Source organism: Rattus norvegicus, chromosome 9 (assembly GCF_021556685.1).
Source record: "Rattus norvegicus strain SHRSP/BbbUtx chromosome 9, alternate assembly SHRSP_T2T, whole genome shotgun sequence".
Classification (NCBI taxonomy): Eukaryota; Metazoa; Chordata; class Mammalia; order Rodentia; family Muridae; genus Rattus; species Rattus norvegicus.
Genome location: NC_141542.1, coordinates 118,126,730 through 118,143,774, shown reverse-complemented (window position 1 = coordinate 118,143,774; position 17,045 = coordinate 118,126,730). Strand labels below are relative to the sequence as shown.

The following is a 17,045-nucleotide window of genomic DNA, read 5'->3' as shown; positions in this document are numbered from 1 at the left end:
TGATCACGAGAGAGAGAGACCTCTTTAAGGTGGAAGACCATCCAGTGCTTATAGCCAGAATGTAAAGTGAGCCCTGTTCACATATCTGGGCTGCAGAGTTGTGACTGAATGTAAAGTTTTATTTAAGCTACATTTGGGTGTGGTTTGTTACACAGCATTTCATGGTTAAGATGCTTCCTAGTTGTCCTAAGCTAAAAATTTTACATTGTATGAATGAAGTTTCAGAAGTTTATCGTTCTTTATCTTTTCAGCAGTCACCCCTTGAGTCTTCATCTGAGAACATTGCGCCCCATTTTATTGGTTAGGTAGGTTGAGGCAGAGAGGTCTTGTTTTCTGAAGGTCGTGCCTGACTAGTACTAAGGCACTGTCTCCTCCTAAGCTTATAGTATAGCAAGAGTTGGCTGCAGTAAGCAGCATCCTGGGTAAATGTCATCACAGCATAATGGTGGTCAGTACGTAGTCCAGGAAGTAAACCCTACTTGTAGTTTGTGCGTTTTTAATCTTACATCGTCAGCTAAAGAGACACTGGAAAAAGAAGCAGCTGTTTGGCTCCTCCAGGCCTGAGTCTGAGGGGGTAGCGTGGGTCTATATAAACGAAAGATGCTAAGTATGAATCCTGGAATTTATATGTAGCAAAACCAGTTTTCTGGCCCGCAGTATTTTTCCTCAGGCCAGGAGGAAATGGAGAGAATGGGAGAGTGTGTTCTTGAGCAGATCGTGGCTGAGGCCTCCTGACATCGCAGCTTTGCCTTCATCATCTGTGCTTTCCAATAACAAGCCGCACAGACGGAGGGGTGGGTGTGCCCTGAGCATCACTGCTAGTCTCCCCACTTACCAGTGACAAAGGGGTCCAGTCCTGCACAGGGCCACTATAGGTTACAGCCCTGGAACATTTCCTGCATGGCTTCTTATGAAAATGTGGACACTTACTTTTTTGGGAAATATTGTTTCCAGAATTGTTTCTATTTTCTCTTGAGGGAAAAAATTAATAATTTCCCAGTAATAATTTTCACTAGTAAATTACCAGGGTACTCTGTGTTACATTACATTGCACATAGGCGTGCGTAGAAATGCTTAGGTGAGAGTGCATACGTATTTTGAGAATTTAAATTTTGGTCTGGGGAGATGATGACTCACTGGGTAAAAGCCCTTGCTATACAAGCGTGACGACCTGAGGCTGAATGCTCAGAGCCCATACGAAGCCAGGTGTGGTCGTGTCAGCATCTGTCTCCTCAGGATGCTGTGGGAGAGAGGGAGCTAATTCAGGAGAACTGTGTACAGCAGACCCTGCCTCCACCAAGGCTGGGATCGAGAACTGATACCTGGGGTTGCCCTGCTCCCCCACCCCTGCAATACACCTTGGCAAGACTACTGCATGTCCACATATAATTACACATACAAGTACACTAATGGTGGTTAGTGGATGGCGTGAATAAGTAGATACTACACTCTGTTTAGTTTTTGGAGAAGAAAAAAATATTTTTTCTTTTAGTTTTAATTTTTATGGAAATAGATTTTGAGTTCCATATGTTACCATATAGATGGCAGCACTGGAATTAATCTGTGGATAAGAACTGTGACTCTTCCAAAGCCTCTAACATTTAGCTGGAATCTCAGAAACTGTTTACTGATTGATAATTGGTTGATTGATTGATTGATTGATTGATTGATTGACTGTCCAACCTAGTGAGCATAGGCTTGTGTTCAAGGTAAGAAAGGAGTCAGACAGGAAATGCAGGATGTTACAGTAAGCTGAGCAGAATGCCTATGCTAATTTGAAGGGTGCCCTTTAAGGGCTCTGTAGCCCAAAACGGAAGAATTAAAGATGCCGTCCATGGACTCTACAGGACAGTATGGTGGTATAAATGTGTGTGTGTGTGAGGGCATGGGTGCAGTCTGACCTGACGTATGCTTTCCTTATTGATTTTTTTTTGTCCCATTTCATTCTTCAACCTCCAGAAATTTATGTTATGATGATCTTTGAAGAAATCCATATTACCATGTAGTTAATACTTTGAACATTATGATCTCACCAGAACTATAAGTGTGAAGTTATTTATATTTTTTAAGCTGACATGTGTCTTCCTTTTGATTCTAAGATTTCTCTTTCACAAGTTTATTCACAGTGCCTAGATGTCATTATGCTGTGGAGGAGCTTGGGGGGGTGGTGTTCTCGCTTGTCTGCTACTCTTCTCTAAGAGGACATGCCCATGAAGCTTGGCAGCACGAGAGGGCCTGACGTGTTACCACACCATCACGATCACGACAGACTGGGGCACACATAGACGTCACTCGAGTTGGACAGGATGGGTCGTCTCCCATTGTGAAAATGCCCCTGTTTATGAACAGGGCAAGGCCACAATGCTTTGTGTACAGAGAGCTGCTGTTTACTGTGCACACATTTGCCTTGTGATTCTTGCCCCACTGACAGGATGCGTGTAATGGTTAATTCCAATGATTATCCTTTATGTACCGATTTGTCACTGACATGTTATTTTGGTTCTTTGGACTGATTCTGTATGCTCACATCAATAGTGCGTGATAGTGCATACACACATTGGCCTGGGCTGTGCTAAGGGCACTGGGGCACATTAGTGCTCCCTAAGCATTGCGTTCACTCCAGCCTGCTGTTGGAAGAATGCTGTCTTGTGAGCACTTAATGCAGACCGTGACTCGTTCTCAGACAGCTGTGAGATAGTTTACATATGTTTAATATATTTTCAAGTTCTATTAAACCTTTACTCTAAACATTATTTAGAATGCTTCAGTCATATACAGATGAAAATTCTAGAATATTAAAAACTAATTTTTCAGTACCTAATCACAGTCATATGCTTCAGTAGCAACATTGGCAAGCACAGTCCATTTTGACTAAAGTTCCTAAGACCCGGTTTAAAGTCCTTTGCTCAGTGAGATCATCTCTTTTCTTATTTGCTTTAAATTTCAAAAGAATGGATATATCTGGCTGGGTTCTTTGAACTGTTTGTACAGGTGAAACTTTCTAAGCCTGCACAGAGGGAAAATCAACAACTTCTGACTTTCTCTTTTAAGGGCAGCACTGCGTAATTTTTATTCAATTTCTATTTAATTTTTCTTAAGGTACTTTTGACATTCACAAATTATATCACTCATTTTGACATGCAAATGAGAAAATGAGTAACTTTGGGATTCAAATGTGAGAAGCTCCTCCTTGGTGCTTAGACACGTTCCCTCCTTCCTCCCATCCACTCCCCACCTCCTTCCTCCCATCCCTTCCCCAGGAACAACAACAGTCTAACCTCTCAAAGAGAGTCCTTTTCCTGAAGACAAGCCTTTGTAAAAACAGCCTTTCTTCTCCTAATTCAGTAAAAAGCATTTGCTTCTTGGCTGACTTCCCACCCTTTAAGCTGCGTCTTCTCTTTTTTAAAACAATATTCTGTTGACGTTTTTGTTGACGGCCACTGATGACATTTTCCCTGGTACTTTTCTTCCTTTAATTTGAATCTTCTCCTTGCATCCACAGAATGTTTTCCTGCACTGTCAGTGCCCCTGGTGACATTTTCATCTGAATCATGACATATTCATTTTAGAAAACACGGCATTGTAAGGAGCCTTTTGGTCAGTGACATTTTGGCAAACACTTGCCAGTGGCCACCAGAGAAGGTCACATACACTTGGAGCAAGGAAATACATTACTCAGGAGTTCTTCCCTGAATGCTGATGAGTGGGACTCACAATGGGAGTTGAGAGAGGGGATGCTTTGTGCTTCTGCTGCTTTGTCCCAGCCTTTTCCTGTAGGGTCATTCACTGTACAACCTTGGTGAACTTATTTGAGTTCTGTCTAATGATCGGGGTAATGGGATCCCACCTCAGTGAAATGTTTGGAGGCTTAATCATGTTTCAAAAGCACCTTGCTCATGAACCATTAGTTCATTCCGAGAGTGGGGGCTTCTGTGATATCACTCATCATCTCTGCTGTATCACCACTGACAGGGTGGACACCGCCCTTGAGAGGCCTTAAATCTAACTTTGGGAAGACACCAGCAGGCTCTTGAAGGTTACTTTTAATGTAACACGTGGTGACGTTGAAGAGTCCATAATCATCTTAGGAAAGCATGGCAGCCAGATGTGTTCATTATACCTCCACAAACATCCCTTTGACTTCAAAATAAGTGCACAAAAATGAATGCAGATTCATGAATAGATATTTACAAACCAGTAATGTTCTTTATAAATTTTTGTTGAATAAAACCCTTTTATAAATAGTAACATCCTTTAAAAAACGTTTTTCACATGGATATTTTTTATCCAACTGTATCTTAAAGAATCATAGTCTTAAAAATACACTTTGGTTGTCTGCGCACACACATGCACATAATCATAACAAATTAATGAAACAGTAAATTAAATTAAAAATGTTTGAGAAAGCACCTTTAAAAAAAAACCTTCCAATTTGGTTTGAGAAAACGATCTAATTCCTATTTACTTTGTCTTCCTGTAAGCTTAGGTTTGACATGTCTGGTGTCCCAGGATCTGGTCAGCAGCGACAGTACAGTCCAGCTCATTTCTCCATCTTCCCACACCAGCCTGCTGCTGGTGCTACTGTCCCTTTCTCACCGTGTCTGACTTCAGGATGCTTCTTCCAACCAAAAGATCAGCGCTTTCTTAAAGTATTTTTAAAATTAGGTTACTTACGCTCGGGTTTTTTTCTTTTTCCAAGACTGCAGCATACCCTTTAGACAGAGCATGGGGCGGTCTATGAGAGATTCTGAAATAGAGAGGTGTCTCCCTGGAGTGGTGCAGAGCGGGTTGGCAGGACACCATGGACTGCCAGAGGGCAGACTGCTAGAGGTGAGACTGGCATGTGCTGATTTCCCTCTGCTCTGCCTTGCTCTGTTTTTCCTGCCCTGTGGCTTGAAGGTTTATTAAAATGCTAATGATGTTTATTCTGTTTTTATTGGCAGCTCCCAGATTTGATTATTGATATATCTGAATAACAGTGGAATGCAATCACGAAGTCTCCTTTGGCTCTTTCCCTGGGTCTTTGTCAGCAGAAGTAGAAATACCACAATGTCAGGTAGATCATAGGCATGTCTTAGAAATCTGTGTAGAGAAGTGTTGTAAGGGGACTGCCTACTGTCCACTCTTTGGAACTGAGCTCTTCATGGACAGCGATGGGTCTCTCGGGGCCCCTTGGGGTGGTGTGTCATCTCTCTTGGTCACTAACTGTAGCTGCAGTGACTGGTATTTGGGGTAAGTGCTGTGCGCAGTTGCTGGACTGTGCTATGCCGAATCCCTGCTGCGTTCTCCAGATCGTCCCTACAGACGCAGAGGATCGCGAGGAGACCTGGGGACAGCCATCCCGTCTTCCTCTTTCATCGTGCAGTTTTGAAACTCAGGCTCACATGTGATTTGGTGGCTGTCCTCTTGCTTGGGGCTGGATAGTGGGGAAAATGGAACCTAAGTGCCGCCGTGCTGTACCCGCCCTACCTTGCATCTCAGCAGTGGACTTCGTTCAGCCTCTCCCTTCCCTTCTGAGCTGGTGCTGTGGTCAGCCTTTGGTTTTCTGTAGCGGAATAGCGTCTGAGGACTAGTTTAGCAAATACTTTGAAAACTGTTGGTGCTTTGGAGACTGTCTTTCGGATAGTGTGCACACGCCTGTGGCTTCCCCATCTCGTGGTGCGGCTGTCCACTGGTGCAGTATGTTGCAGGCAGATCCATTGCTTAGTGATCTGTTACGTAGACTCCTTTCTGTTTTAGTGGCCACAGACCCGTGTCGTCATTCATCCCGGAAGACTGTAGCACAGTTAGCCATTCCCTTATTGGTGGACATTCTAATTATTTCCAATGAACGTGTGAGGAACATGTTTGTAAAAGCAAAAACGTAGTCAGGGTATTCCCGTGGACACAAGTTGTAAAGGAAATGGTTGTCACAGGTTTCTGCCAGCCTGGGACCTGTTTTTATTTGTGAAGTGTATCATTTTTTTTCCCTTTCTTGTATTTTGCATCAGTTTTTTAAACTTCCTTTGAAGAGCGTCTTGACTTGTTTTTCTGTTGTTCTAGGAAAATACCTTAGCTGGACACTTCCTGACCGTGCTAAGCTGGTTGCCAGTGGTGGTGGTGACTCCTTTAATCTCAGCACTGGGTGGGCAGAGGCATGTGGATCTTAGAGTTCAAGGCTAGCCTGATCTACAGAGTGAGTTCTAGGATAGCCAGGGACATGCAGAGAAACAACAAAGAACAAAATGTAAGATTGTTTAGTTTTGAATCCTGAATTCACGGTTTGGCTTCGTTTGTTCAGTTTTTGTCAAGGGACGGCTTGTCTGCATCACAGAGCATCAGAGAAGAGGGGAAGAGCCGTCAGTCAGGAGTGCTGCGAGTCACTCAGCCCTTTCCTTTGCATTGGATCGCACTCGAATCTTCTTACCTTATGCTTTTTAATTCTTTTTAATTTTCATTGGAGCCATTCATTACACAGTGTATTACATGTTTTTTTAAAGAGAGTTATTTATTTATTTTATGTATGTGAATACACTGTAGCTGCTTCAGGCACACCAGAAGAGGGCATCGGATCCCATTACAGATGGTTGTGAGCCACCGTGTGGTTGAGCAGCCAGTGCTGTTTCCTGCTGAGCCATCTCTCCAGTCCCCTACATTATACATTCTGATCATTTCTTTATTCTCTTACATGTTATGGAAGGACTTTCTCATCTGTTGAAGTAAAACTTCTCTCCCGTTTTCTCTAGCTTTACCAAAAATTGACCCCTGGTTAAAGCTTGCCTCTGTCCAGTTTTCATCTGCAGTTGGGGGATTGCCACTGCTTTTCTGTAGGATTTCGGTCTTTGGTTGTCTAGTCAACCATATACTTTTTTTTTTTTTGATAGCTCGTTGACTCCACTTTTCCATTCTCAGAGCTGATGACTGAGTGCTTCTCCCCCACTCCTTATTTCACAAGCTAAGTGGTGTCTTGTCCACTTCCTGTGCGGTAGTCAGAGTTATAGTGAAAGGCCAGTCTAGGCATTGCACATTAAAGCAGGGCAAAGCTACTCGTATAAACGCTAAGGCCCATTATGTCTAATTAACACTGTTCATCAGCTGTAGCTGTGTCCTAGGGCGTATAAATCTAATCTGGGATTACAGTGCACTTAGCCTACCACAGACCATCGGTGCGGCAGAGAAGAGGTAAGGGCAGGCAGCTACCAAAGTGTGACTCCCAGGAGCTGGCTGTGGTGCACCTTCTCCACTGTGGGTAGAAATAAACCCACCCAACTGCTGGCTGGCCCGGCATTGTGTGCCATTGACAGAATGAAAGGACCTGTTGAGCGTTAGTTTTATGGTTTTGTTTTCTTGTAGGGACGTGGTATCTAGGAGTCTCATTGCTGTGCTGTTTCTGTAACACTTTTCCTGTCGTGATTGGAGAAGTAATCCCAGAGTCTAGGCTGACTGCTTTTACTTTTATAGCTTCCTGTATTTACACCCCCCACCCCCCCAAAAAAAAGACATGGTGTAGCATGTAAAGATATAATGGGGAATAATTTCTCTTTTAAATTTTACCCTTTATGGGAGTTTGTCAGAACCTCTCTACCATACAGTATCTCTATGTGCTGTTTGGTCTGTTCGGGTTAAGTTCCACATGCTGGCCGTCCTGCTGTGATCGGCAGGCGTCTCTGACAGCTGTGGAGGAGGGACCGTGTTTGAGTCCGAGGACTGCGCATGGCTAACAGATGGTCCATTGTCTCTGTGCTTCCGTATAGAGCGAAGGAGAAATAGTCTCCTCAACTTCACCTCAGAGGCTATGAATGCCATTCATGGGGTCTGTGCCCTGTCCCGACAGGGATGGGGCTGAGTTTGGCCTAAGTGAGTGGGATCTGAGAATGGACCTTCACCCTGACAGTGACACTGTAGGCTTTTCTGTTCAGTGTCATTGCTGGCTGTCTTTATTCTCTGCTAGCATCCTGAGCCTGAAGTTACGGGACTCCACCACTCATGTACCAGGCACACACTGCCCTGTGTTCCTGGACCCTATTCCTTGGCTCCGTACAGCCTATGGACTCTCTGGGCTACAGACTCTTTGCTGCTGTGGCACTGTCTGCGTCCTCCAGCGCTGACTGCACTCAAGAAAGTATAGGAGTGAAACAAGTTTCCAAGGCTTTCTTGTCTCGGCCTCCCGATGCCTCTGTCTCAGGTCTCTACTCTGAGGACTTCTCTCTTGATTGTCCTAACCTTCGGCAGCCCGGTGCAGTCTGAGTCAAACGGGGGCGGAAGCATTTCACTGGTGCGTGTGAGCACTGGCTTTATCCTGACTTGCCACACCACACGTGAGACTGGACTGCTTTGGGGACCTTTAGTCCTGTCTGTCGGGTCAGTCAGTCCAGCTCTGACGTAGTCCAGGGTTGTGTCATCTCTCTGTCACTCAGCAGACCCCAGAGCACCTGGCTATGTTAGTGCGTGTAAGTGAGCGTTTTATTGTGGGAGTTTAGAATACTTGAAATATTGTAAGACATAGATTACATACATACTGGTTTAAGCCCCTCTTCTTTTGAGGTTGCTATTTCTTTCTTTTTTTTAATTAAAAGCTCTATACAATTGGTGTTAACTTCAGTTTTATATATCTAATAGTTTTACTTGTGTTGCAGACGGCTCAGTATTTCCTAACTGGTTACGGAGAAGTGACAATATGCTTTGTGTACATTTAACTTCATAATTAGCTTGTTCTGTCACTTAACACAATTTTTGATAATTATATAGATGATTATCTATGAATTTAAAAGATTTTAAAGGTAAGCATATCATAACATCTGAAAAGGATTCTACTCTTAGGGGTTTTGCCTTTCCTTATTTAATATATTTAATTGTATTTCCTAGAACTTTAAGGAAGTTTTTCCTTAAAGCTGTTTTGTGATTTTATTACAAACTTTCTCCCTTTCTATTTTTTTAACCTTCATTTATTTAAAGCAGGTACATTAAGTTCAGTATAGCAGCAGTGACTATTAAAGAAAGTTGCCAGTCTATAATTAGGGTCAGAGGCCGTCTGTAGAAATAATTGGTCCATTTGTTCTGCCTAACACTGAGCCGTGGTGTGCTACGCCCAGCTGGGTTTAGTTTTTCCTTCTGACCACAAAATCATGGCCTTCAGAGTTTTGTCTTTTATCTTTTCTTTCACTTAGTAGCCAGCATTAAAATATGGTACTTCTTACTTATGAATCAATTTGTATATAAAATGCTGAAGCTGGTAATTCACTATAACTTTTAATTTTTTTATTTCAAAGAAAAATGAAAGTTAAATTCATTCTTTTTATTTTTGAGTCTCCATAGACTGTTCTTAAAACTGTTCTTAAAGCGGGGCACTCGTGATTTTTTTTTTTCCTTGTAGGTTTTGTATTGAAACCAGAGTGTCTCTGTAGTGTCACCTTTGCATATTCTCATGACTAGATTTCTATAAGATATTAGTTGTAATTTAGAATGTTAGAACAATTTCTTAACAGGACTGTATTAATATCCCATGTAGCCAGACAAAATTAGTTATTTGGAATGGAAAAATATTTTGGTGAGAAACTTTCCCCTTTCCAATGATCTTTGAAAAAAAAAATTAAGTTTAGAAACAGGTTTCCCATAATTATAACCGATTCTTATGTTGTCCCCAGCTCATTCTCCTTCCTAGCTTGCTCAGTGCCTTACATAGAGAGCATGACCTGAGAAATGGAATCTCAGATGATGCGTGTTATCAGGTGTGGGTATTTGCATATCTAATAGCGAGATCTGACTCTTGTTCTTATGTTTGTTAAATAAGTCTTCAGTGGAATCCTTTCTAAATTTAAATAATCTAGACCACTTAAACCAGTGATTAGAGATGTAAGGATATAACTTAGTCTTAGCAGACTTGGTTCAGTTCTTGTATAATTCCACTCTCTTGTACTATGTTGTTTTACATTTTCAGTGTCTATTTGCCATGCAAAAGAGCTAACATATTTGCATTAGAAACAAATTGTTATTCTTGGAACTTTGGATTAGAGCAGGAGTTTAATTGCTGCTATCGTTATTTATTTATTTATTTATTTATTTATTTATTTATTTATTTGGTCTGTGTGTTTTGTTCTTTACTTGATGTAAAGTTAGAAATATGTATATATATATATATATATATATATATATATAAATTTTTTTTTGGTTCTTTTTTTCAGAGCTGGGGACCGAACCCATGGCCTTGCGCTTCCTAGGCAAGCGCTCTACCACTGAGCTAAATCCCCAACCCCAGAAATATATTTTAAGAGGAGCTCATTTTAGATAGAATTATAAAGTGAATCTTGAAACATGTTTTTATGTGGTTGTTTAAAGTGGATGGAAACTGGTTGATACTAAGTTTTCATAGCAACACATTTATAATTGCCTTACTTGAGGTAAAAGTATGTGTGTGGGGTTTTCTTGATTCCAGGTAAAATGTAATTCTTCATAGCCTTTGACCATCTTTAGTACAGAAAATTTTAGGTCCTGTTACATAAAAGGTGCTGTTTTATTTTCCCATGAATATATCAAAGATATACAAATGATACTTAGTTACACTCACTAATGTACAGAAATTACAAACTGATAATAAAGATGTATATTTTATATTTAAGTTGAGTATGTTTACATTTTTCCCCTTATTAAGGATTTTTTCCTTCTCTGTTAAATGTGTGATCTCACACCTAGGCACAAGGCAATGCACAAGCCAAGAGAATCAGATGTACCTCTGTACTGCAGGTACCGGTGACTGGCAGTGGGAGCAGGATGATGGTGTGGCCTGGTGGCCTGGCTTGCTTATTATCACCATAAACATCTTAGTGGATACTTTCTTAGCAGTTACAAGAAGTAAAGCTATCGGTTGTAACAATACTAACCTATGGAATACAGAGTATACACCCAATTTTAAAGAACCTTATAAGGTCGTCTAATCAGAACTGCATGGATTGTCTTTTGATTGAAGTTTAATTTCAATTCATTCTTACCTTAACTACTCATTGTCCTTTTCATTATAATCTACTGGAAATTCTAAATATCAAGTGTTTTTAATCTTATGAATTCAATTCAGAAAACAAAACACAGATAGAAGATGATACTAAATACAATGAAACATAACCAGAAAATGTAAAGTGTTTATACATGGTTCTTAGAAACTTTTTTTAAGTCATAAATAAATTATCCTGATGCTGCTTAGGACCTGAATTTGATAGAATATTTTTCTTTATTTACAAATAATCATTTATGGATGAAAGCCTAGGAAATTAGGATGTTTGCAGGCTCACGTAATTCGAAAGCTTCTTCTATTTCTAGGATCTTTGCCTGCCTCTCTTCAGGCTGCTTACCTGAAGGCCAACTGAACCATGACTAAAATTTGTATCAACCTCTAGCTGGAAGCACAGACAGTTCTAACCGTCTGCCTTATCCTTTTTAGGAATATGTGGTTTGTTTTTGTTTTCTAAGAAAGATCACAGGAAGATGCCTTTAAAATATGGTAAGTTATCCTGGTTTCTCCGAGGCTTGAGTCCAGATTTTGTTTGCAGAGTTTACTGAGATCTGCGTCAGACCACTTGGTGCCCATCCAAGCATCGCTTGTGTAGTAATAGTAACTAGAACACTGCAGTTGATACGTGTTGTCCCCACCACTCCAATAAAAAAACTTTAAAGGATCTATACTTATGTTTGTTCTGAAGTATTCAAATTTTCTGATCAGTGGTTGCTAGGCTCTATAGTAAAGATGGCTGACTGGGTGCATATGTATTGAAGTGTGTGTGTGTGTGTGTGTGTGTGTGTGTGTGTGTGTGTGTGTCTACTAATTTGGTTTATATGAGCATTATTAGTAGTGATAGATCACCTGGCTGATAGAGGGGTGTGGCAAAATGTAGGTTGTTTTATTCCTCAATCTAATGGGAGATTGGATTCTTTTTAGTGTCTGATTAATTGTTGAAATCATGAAAATTGTATTTATTGTCTTGTCTCCAGGCCTCCTGCTGTCAAAGCAGAGCACAGTAACTAGGTTTGACCTGGTCTGTCTTCCTCATGGGTGTGCTATATAGTTTTATGTCAACTTTACACAGGCTAAAGTCATGGGAGAAAAGTGAGCCTCAATTAAGAAAATACCTCCGTAAGATCCAGCTCATTGTGGGTGGTGCCTTCTCTGGACTGGCGGTCCTGAGTTCTGTAAGAAGCTGAGTAAGCCATGAGGAGCAAGCCAGTAGGCAGCACCCTCTGTGGCCTCTGCATCAGCTCCTGCTCTGGGTTTCTGCCCTGTGTGAGCTTCTGTCTGCACTTCCTTCAGATGAACAGCCATACAGAAGTGTGAGCCAAATCAAGCCTTGCCCCCACCTTGCCTTGTGGTTGTGGGGTTCGTGCAGCAATAGAGACCAAGTCCTTCAGTGCCCAGAGATGAGAACATCCCCATCTCCCCTTCCAGCCTCTCATTCACTGTTTGCATGACTCTCTATCACGCTGAGCTGAGCCTGTCTCCCTCACTTCATCCTGGACATCATTTCTGACCCTCTCAGGGGGTCTTCTTATTTACTTTCTTGGATTTGCCCATCTCCTTCCTCTCTCCAGCTCTCCTAGTTTGAAGATCACATGGTTTTTGCCTCTGATGATTCATGGACAATTGGAACAGATGAATAACTTATATGTTGCTTAGTTACATCTATCAAAATATCTCACAGATTTAGAGTTACTAATAGATCGATCATCAAAGCTTCTAAAAACATGGAAACATGACACTTGTGCCGTGCATTGAAAGGCAATGCTTAAATGCCTCAGAATGGCCGACTTCAGTGCCTGACAGCAGGGGAACCTCGAGATGGTTGTTTAATGACGTGCACCTCAGATCCTGGATTGGGGAACTGCCTGCTGTTGTTTAAAATGTTGCTGTTTTTTTGCAATGGACGTTTGCATATTTAAAACATAGGTAAATTATTATTTTGATTTTGAAATGTTTTGCTACCTGTTTAAATTGTACACTTTGCATTAATTCTTCTGGGGGAGTGCATGGAATTATGTCTACTTCCGTGCCTAGGTTTTAGCCGTCCGTGTGAATTCCGAATCCTGACAGCTAGCTCATCAGTTCCTTTCCTTAAAGGAAGGCATCGCTCAGGGGGCAGAACTGAGAGCTCCTTTCTCATTGTGAGGACTGCTGGACGCCCAGGCTTTCCTGTGCAAGGCTGTTTCCTTCACCTCTTTCAACCATGAACTCAGAGTCATTGGGAATAAATGCCATTGGAACGTACTGTGTTCGTTATTGGGAGCATTAACTCATACCGATCTGTCCTAGGTCACTTACTAGGAAGCCTGTTAGGCTCTCTACCAAAGAAATAACGGAAATAGAAACATAGCTTTGCGCTGTGCCCAATAGGAAGATCCCTTGTGAGTCCCACCAGTAACACTTGTGCCTCGGTCACAGAGGATGTCTTTAGAAGTTCCACTGTCAGAGTGATCCTTCTCAGCAGTTTCCCCCGTGTCTGCAGTTGACTCTACTCTTCTTGACTGCCCTCTTGACGGCCGACTTGGGAACAAGGGTTTTTGATAGAAACCTTATTTCACCATTTTATGTAGTTTGCTTCATTAGAGCTGATGGAGTAAGATCTACCACAAATGAGGAAACCAGAGATGTGACAGACAACCTGGTACAAATCTTGCAGGAGACAAGCTGAGACGTTGATTGACAGATTTTCCCATCATTTTGTGAAGCTAAGAGTTTTCTTTATTAACAAGAGAGACAGATGGGCTCAAGTTCTACAGGCTTAGCATAGCTCTGCTTGTGTTCGGATGGCTTTCCTCTTCCTTTTTATAGAACACAAGGCAAGCAGTACCAAAGCGTGTGCTGTAGAAGTCAGGAGGTAACCATTATGTAAAGTGATACATAATATTATATACTATATGTAAGAAATATATAATGCTTGCTTCATATAGGGGCTCGTATAGCTCAGGCTCCCCTCGGACTTGCTACTGTAGCCATGGCTGGTCTTGGATTTCTGTCCTCCTCTCTCCTTCCCTTTATATATCCCCATAACTGGTCTAAACAATTCTCTTTCAATAGAGAGGTCTGGCACATCATCCTAATCAGATGATCTTACATCACTGCCGGTAATGGGCGAGGTTCCCCTTCAGAGGCAAGCCTGTGGTAAGCACAGGCTGTTGTGCAAAATGGTTGGTCTACCTTTCCTCACAGGACTGCGGTCAGACAATTCAGGACTTTAAGATGGTCCGTGTGATCAAAGGCAAGAATAGAAGTTTAAAGAGTGCAACAGTTGCTGGCCATGTGTAAATTTGTAAACAAAGCCGAAGAACGTGATAGGGCTGGTGGCAGTGCACTTCATATATATGTGGTCATGTCATTTACTTGTCTTGGTCATGACTGATATGTAATGGACCCTAAGAAGAGCGTGCTTTTAGGAGATATATGCTGAATATGTAGACAGGATGTTTGGAACCTCCATGCCGAGAGAAGAATGAAGCAGAAGTGAGGCACTAACAGGTTATGTGCTTCTGTGGGGCTCTTGGATACAGATTCTGCCTACTTTCTGCTGGTTTGCAATGTTTCACAATTAAAAATTAAAAAGCAAAGAAACAAGCATCAAGTCTTTCATCTAAAGTGGAGGGACCCGGACTCAAGAGAAAATGATGAAGGGCTATCAGCAGCATTGAACATTGATTGATGCCTCCAAATATAAAAGGAATATTTGAAAAAATACAAGCCACCTACAAGAAGCACTTAGTTGATGTAGGATATCTTTAAGTTGGGGATTCTTTTCCGTTCCTGCTAAATCAGTGGATACTTCCTTGTGTCTTACCATGAGAAGGGAAAGACAGCGCAGGGAGAAGGTAGAAATAAGGCGGCTTGGGTGTGATTTGGGGATTGCTGTGGAAGAAGAGCTGGTGACCAGGCTTTAAAGGAAGTCACTACCATGGACTGAAGTCTCGCCAGTGGTAGTAAAGGTTCTTTCATGTTTAGCGCATGTCAGTGCTCTTCACCGTGGAACCTAAGGAAGCTTAAATGTTAGATCAACCTAGGGGATGAGGCATCAGAGTCATAAGAAACCACAGGTCCACAAGGGATAGGCTCCGAGGAAAAGGCGTACCACCATAATAGTTCCTAAGCTGGTATACTTCATTAAATGTTTGTGTGTGGCAGTAATTTTCAGCAGTTACTCTGCTGCTATTTCATTTGTGTGATGAAATTCTCTTTCTCCCTATGAAGGTAAACAAATATAACTGATTAATTGGCTCCTTTCAAGGCACAGAATGGTTGGATTTGAACCTGGATGACTGAACCCACAAACCTTATGTCAGGATATCTCTTATTCATTGCAGTACCTAACTTGGTAGAAGGTATACACAGAGCGATCAAGAAGTTAGTGTTTACTCTGTATATAAGGCCTTTATAGTAGGATTTTTACTTTAAGTGAAGGAAAAGGTAAAGAAGCCGTAGATCTCATCAACAGGGCATCTATTAAACGAGATAAACATGCCTCTAAGTCATAGTCAGCGAATATGAAACACTGCCTAAGCCACAGCCTAATGATGTGAAGAGAAGAGAGACTGGAACCCTTAATTATGGTAGCTGAGGTTTGACTTCATCGTCACCAAAGTGGGAAGCCTCTGCTTTGCCTCAGTTCTGAGAGTCACAGGGAAGGCCAGTGGCAGGCGCAGACTTAGCATTAAGGTTATGTCAACAGCATAGAGTTCACGTTGTCACCTGTCTCCTTGAGATACTTATCCAGAACCTGCACCATACCTGCCACCTCGTGGCGGCTTTAAGAATTACACAGGCTAATGTAGAGGGTGAAGTTGGCCCTTATTGTGAGTGTGTCCTTTGAGACCTCCTGAGACACCAGTGTGTGTATCCTTAGGATGCAAACATTCAGAGTTTTACAGTCTGCCTCACCATAGACATTCTGGCGCGCTTTATTACATGTTTTTGTTACTACCTGTAGCTGTAATTTTCTATAGTACAGTTGATCTCTGTTGAGACGGAGGAACCACACTTCGTCTACTGCTCTACGGATCGCTTTACTTGATAAAATATATTCTAAGACTTATTAAAATTTTAGGGTATCCCTTTAGTCAGGCAGCTTGGGCCCCCGGTGGTTTGGGTTCCATGGGTGGTGGGGACCCTGAATGAGGTTAGGGTGGGGCCACAGCCTCCTTTGCTTCACTACGGTGAGTCTCTTGCTAACGTTTGTCATTTCTGGCTGGCTTGATTTAAATGCTTCAAATCACAAGGGTAGAAAATGAACTAGCATTTTAGTTTTTACTTTCTGAGTTGGCTTGAAGCGTTTTCATTTACTTAGATATTTTTTATGTTACAGTATAAGAGTGTTTGGTTTTCTATTTAATGAAGAGCTAGTACGTTTTGCAGTGATCATTACTAGATATGTCTATATCTAGATATCGCTATTAAAATGACACTTACTGAAAAAGATTTTCCTGTCAGGGAAGGTGCTGGGAACACACGCAGTGAACGTTTTAGCATGAATTTGCATGTCTGTCAGCGTTGCAGTCTTCATTTTGCTGTATTCATACGTAGTCTGGGGACTTTGGGTCAGCAGGGAATGGGAACAGTGTCTTCCCACTGCCGTGTGGTGCTAGTTGTCTGCACTGAGTCTGTGCTGTAGTCTCTCACTTCTAGAATCCAGTTCCTGCAGCCGAGGAAGGTTTATCATTGCGTGGTGATCCCCTTTCTCTACTGATGCCTTTTAGAGCTTCACTAAAGGAAAGCACACCCTGGTGCTTGTCAGGCGGTGGGCATGACTGCCATGGCAGTAGGGAAGAGAGTGTAATTACCTGTGAGTGTGCCACGTATGCCAAGGAGGAGGGGTGCAGGCCAGCGGGAGAAAGCTGTGAGGGCCCATGGCGTTATGGGTGTCCCTGCTAAGTGGTCCACAGAATCTGCACCGACAGCAAGCCTTGCACATACACATCAAAGGGAAGAGACCAGGAGCTCCATCAGATGTCAGGACTGAGGAGATCTGGAGGGAAGGAGGCCTAGGGAGGGCTGGCTGTGCAAGCCTAGGGAGGAAAGGAGGACTGGGGAAGACAGAGCCAAG

General features: G+C 42.1%; 1 protein-coding gene across 12 annotated transcripts in view; it reads left to right on the top strand.

Moving 5' to 3' along the window:
• Fbxl17 (F-box and leucine-rich repeat protein 17) overlaps positions 1-17,045 on the top strand; it is a 426,384-nt gene that overhangs the window by 153,528 nt on the left and 255,811 nt on the right. For 2 of the 12 annotated variants that reach the window (XM_087566528.1, XM_087566522.1), the window contains one exon: positions 10,161-11,177. The exons of the other annotated variants lie outside the window; for them this stretch is intronic. In XM_087566528.1, the coding sequence (XP_087422654.1) occupies positions 10,161-10,215 (55 nt within the window). In that variant the 3' untranslated portion in view covers positions 10,216-11,177. Of the gene's footprint in view, positions 1-10,160; positions 11,178-17,045 lie in introns of those variants that run through there. 12 annotated transcript variants of the gene reach the window in all.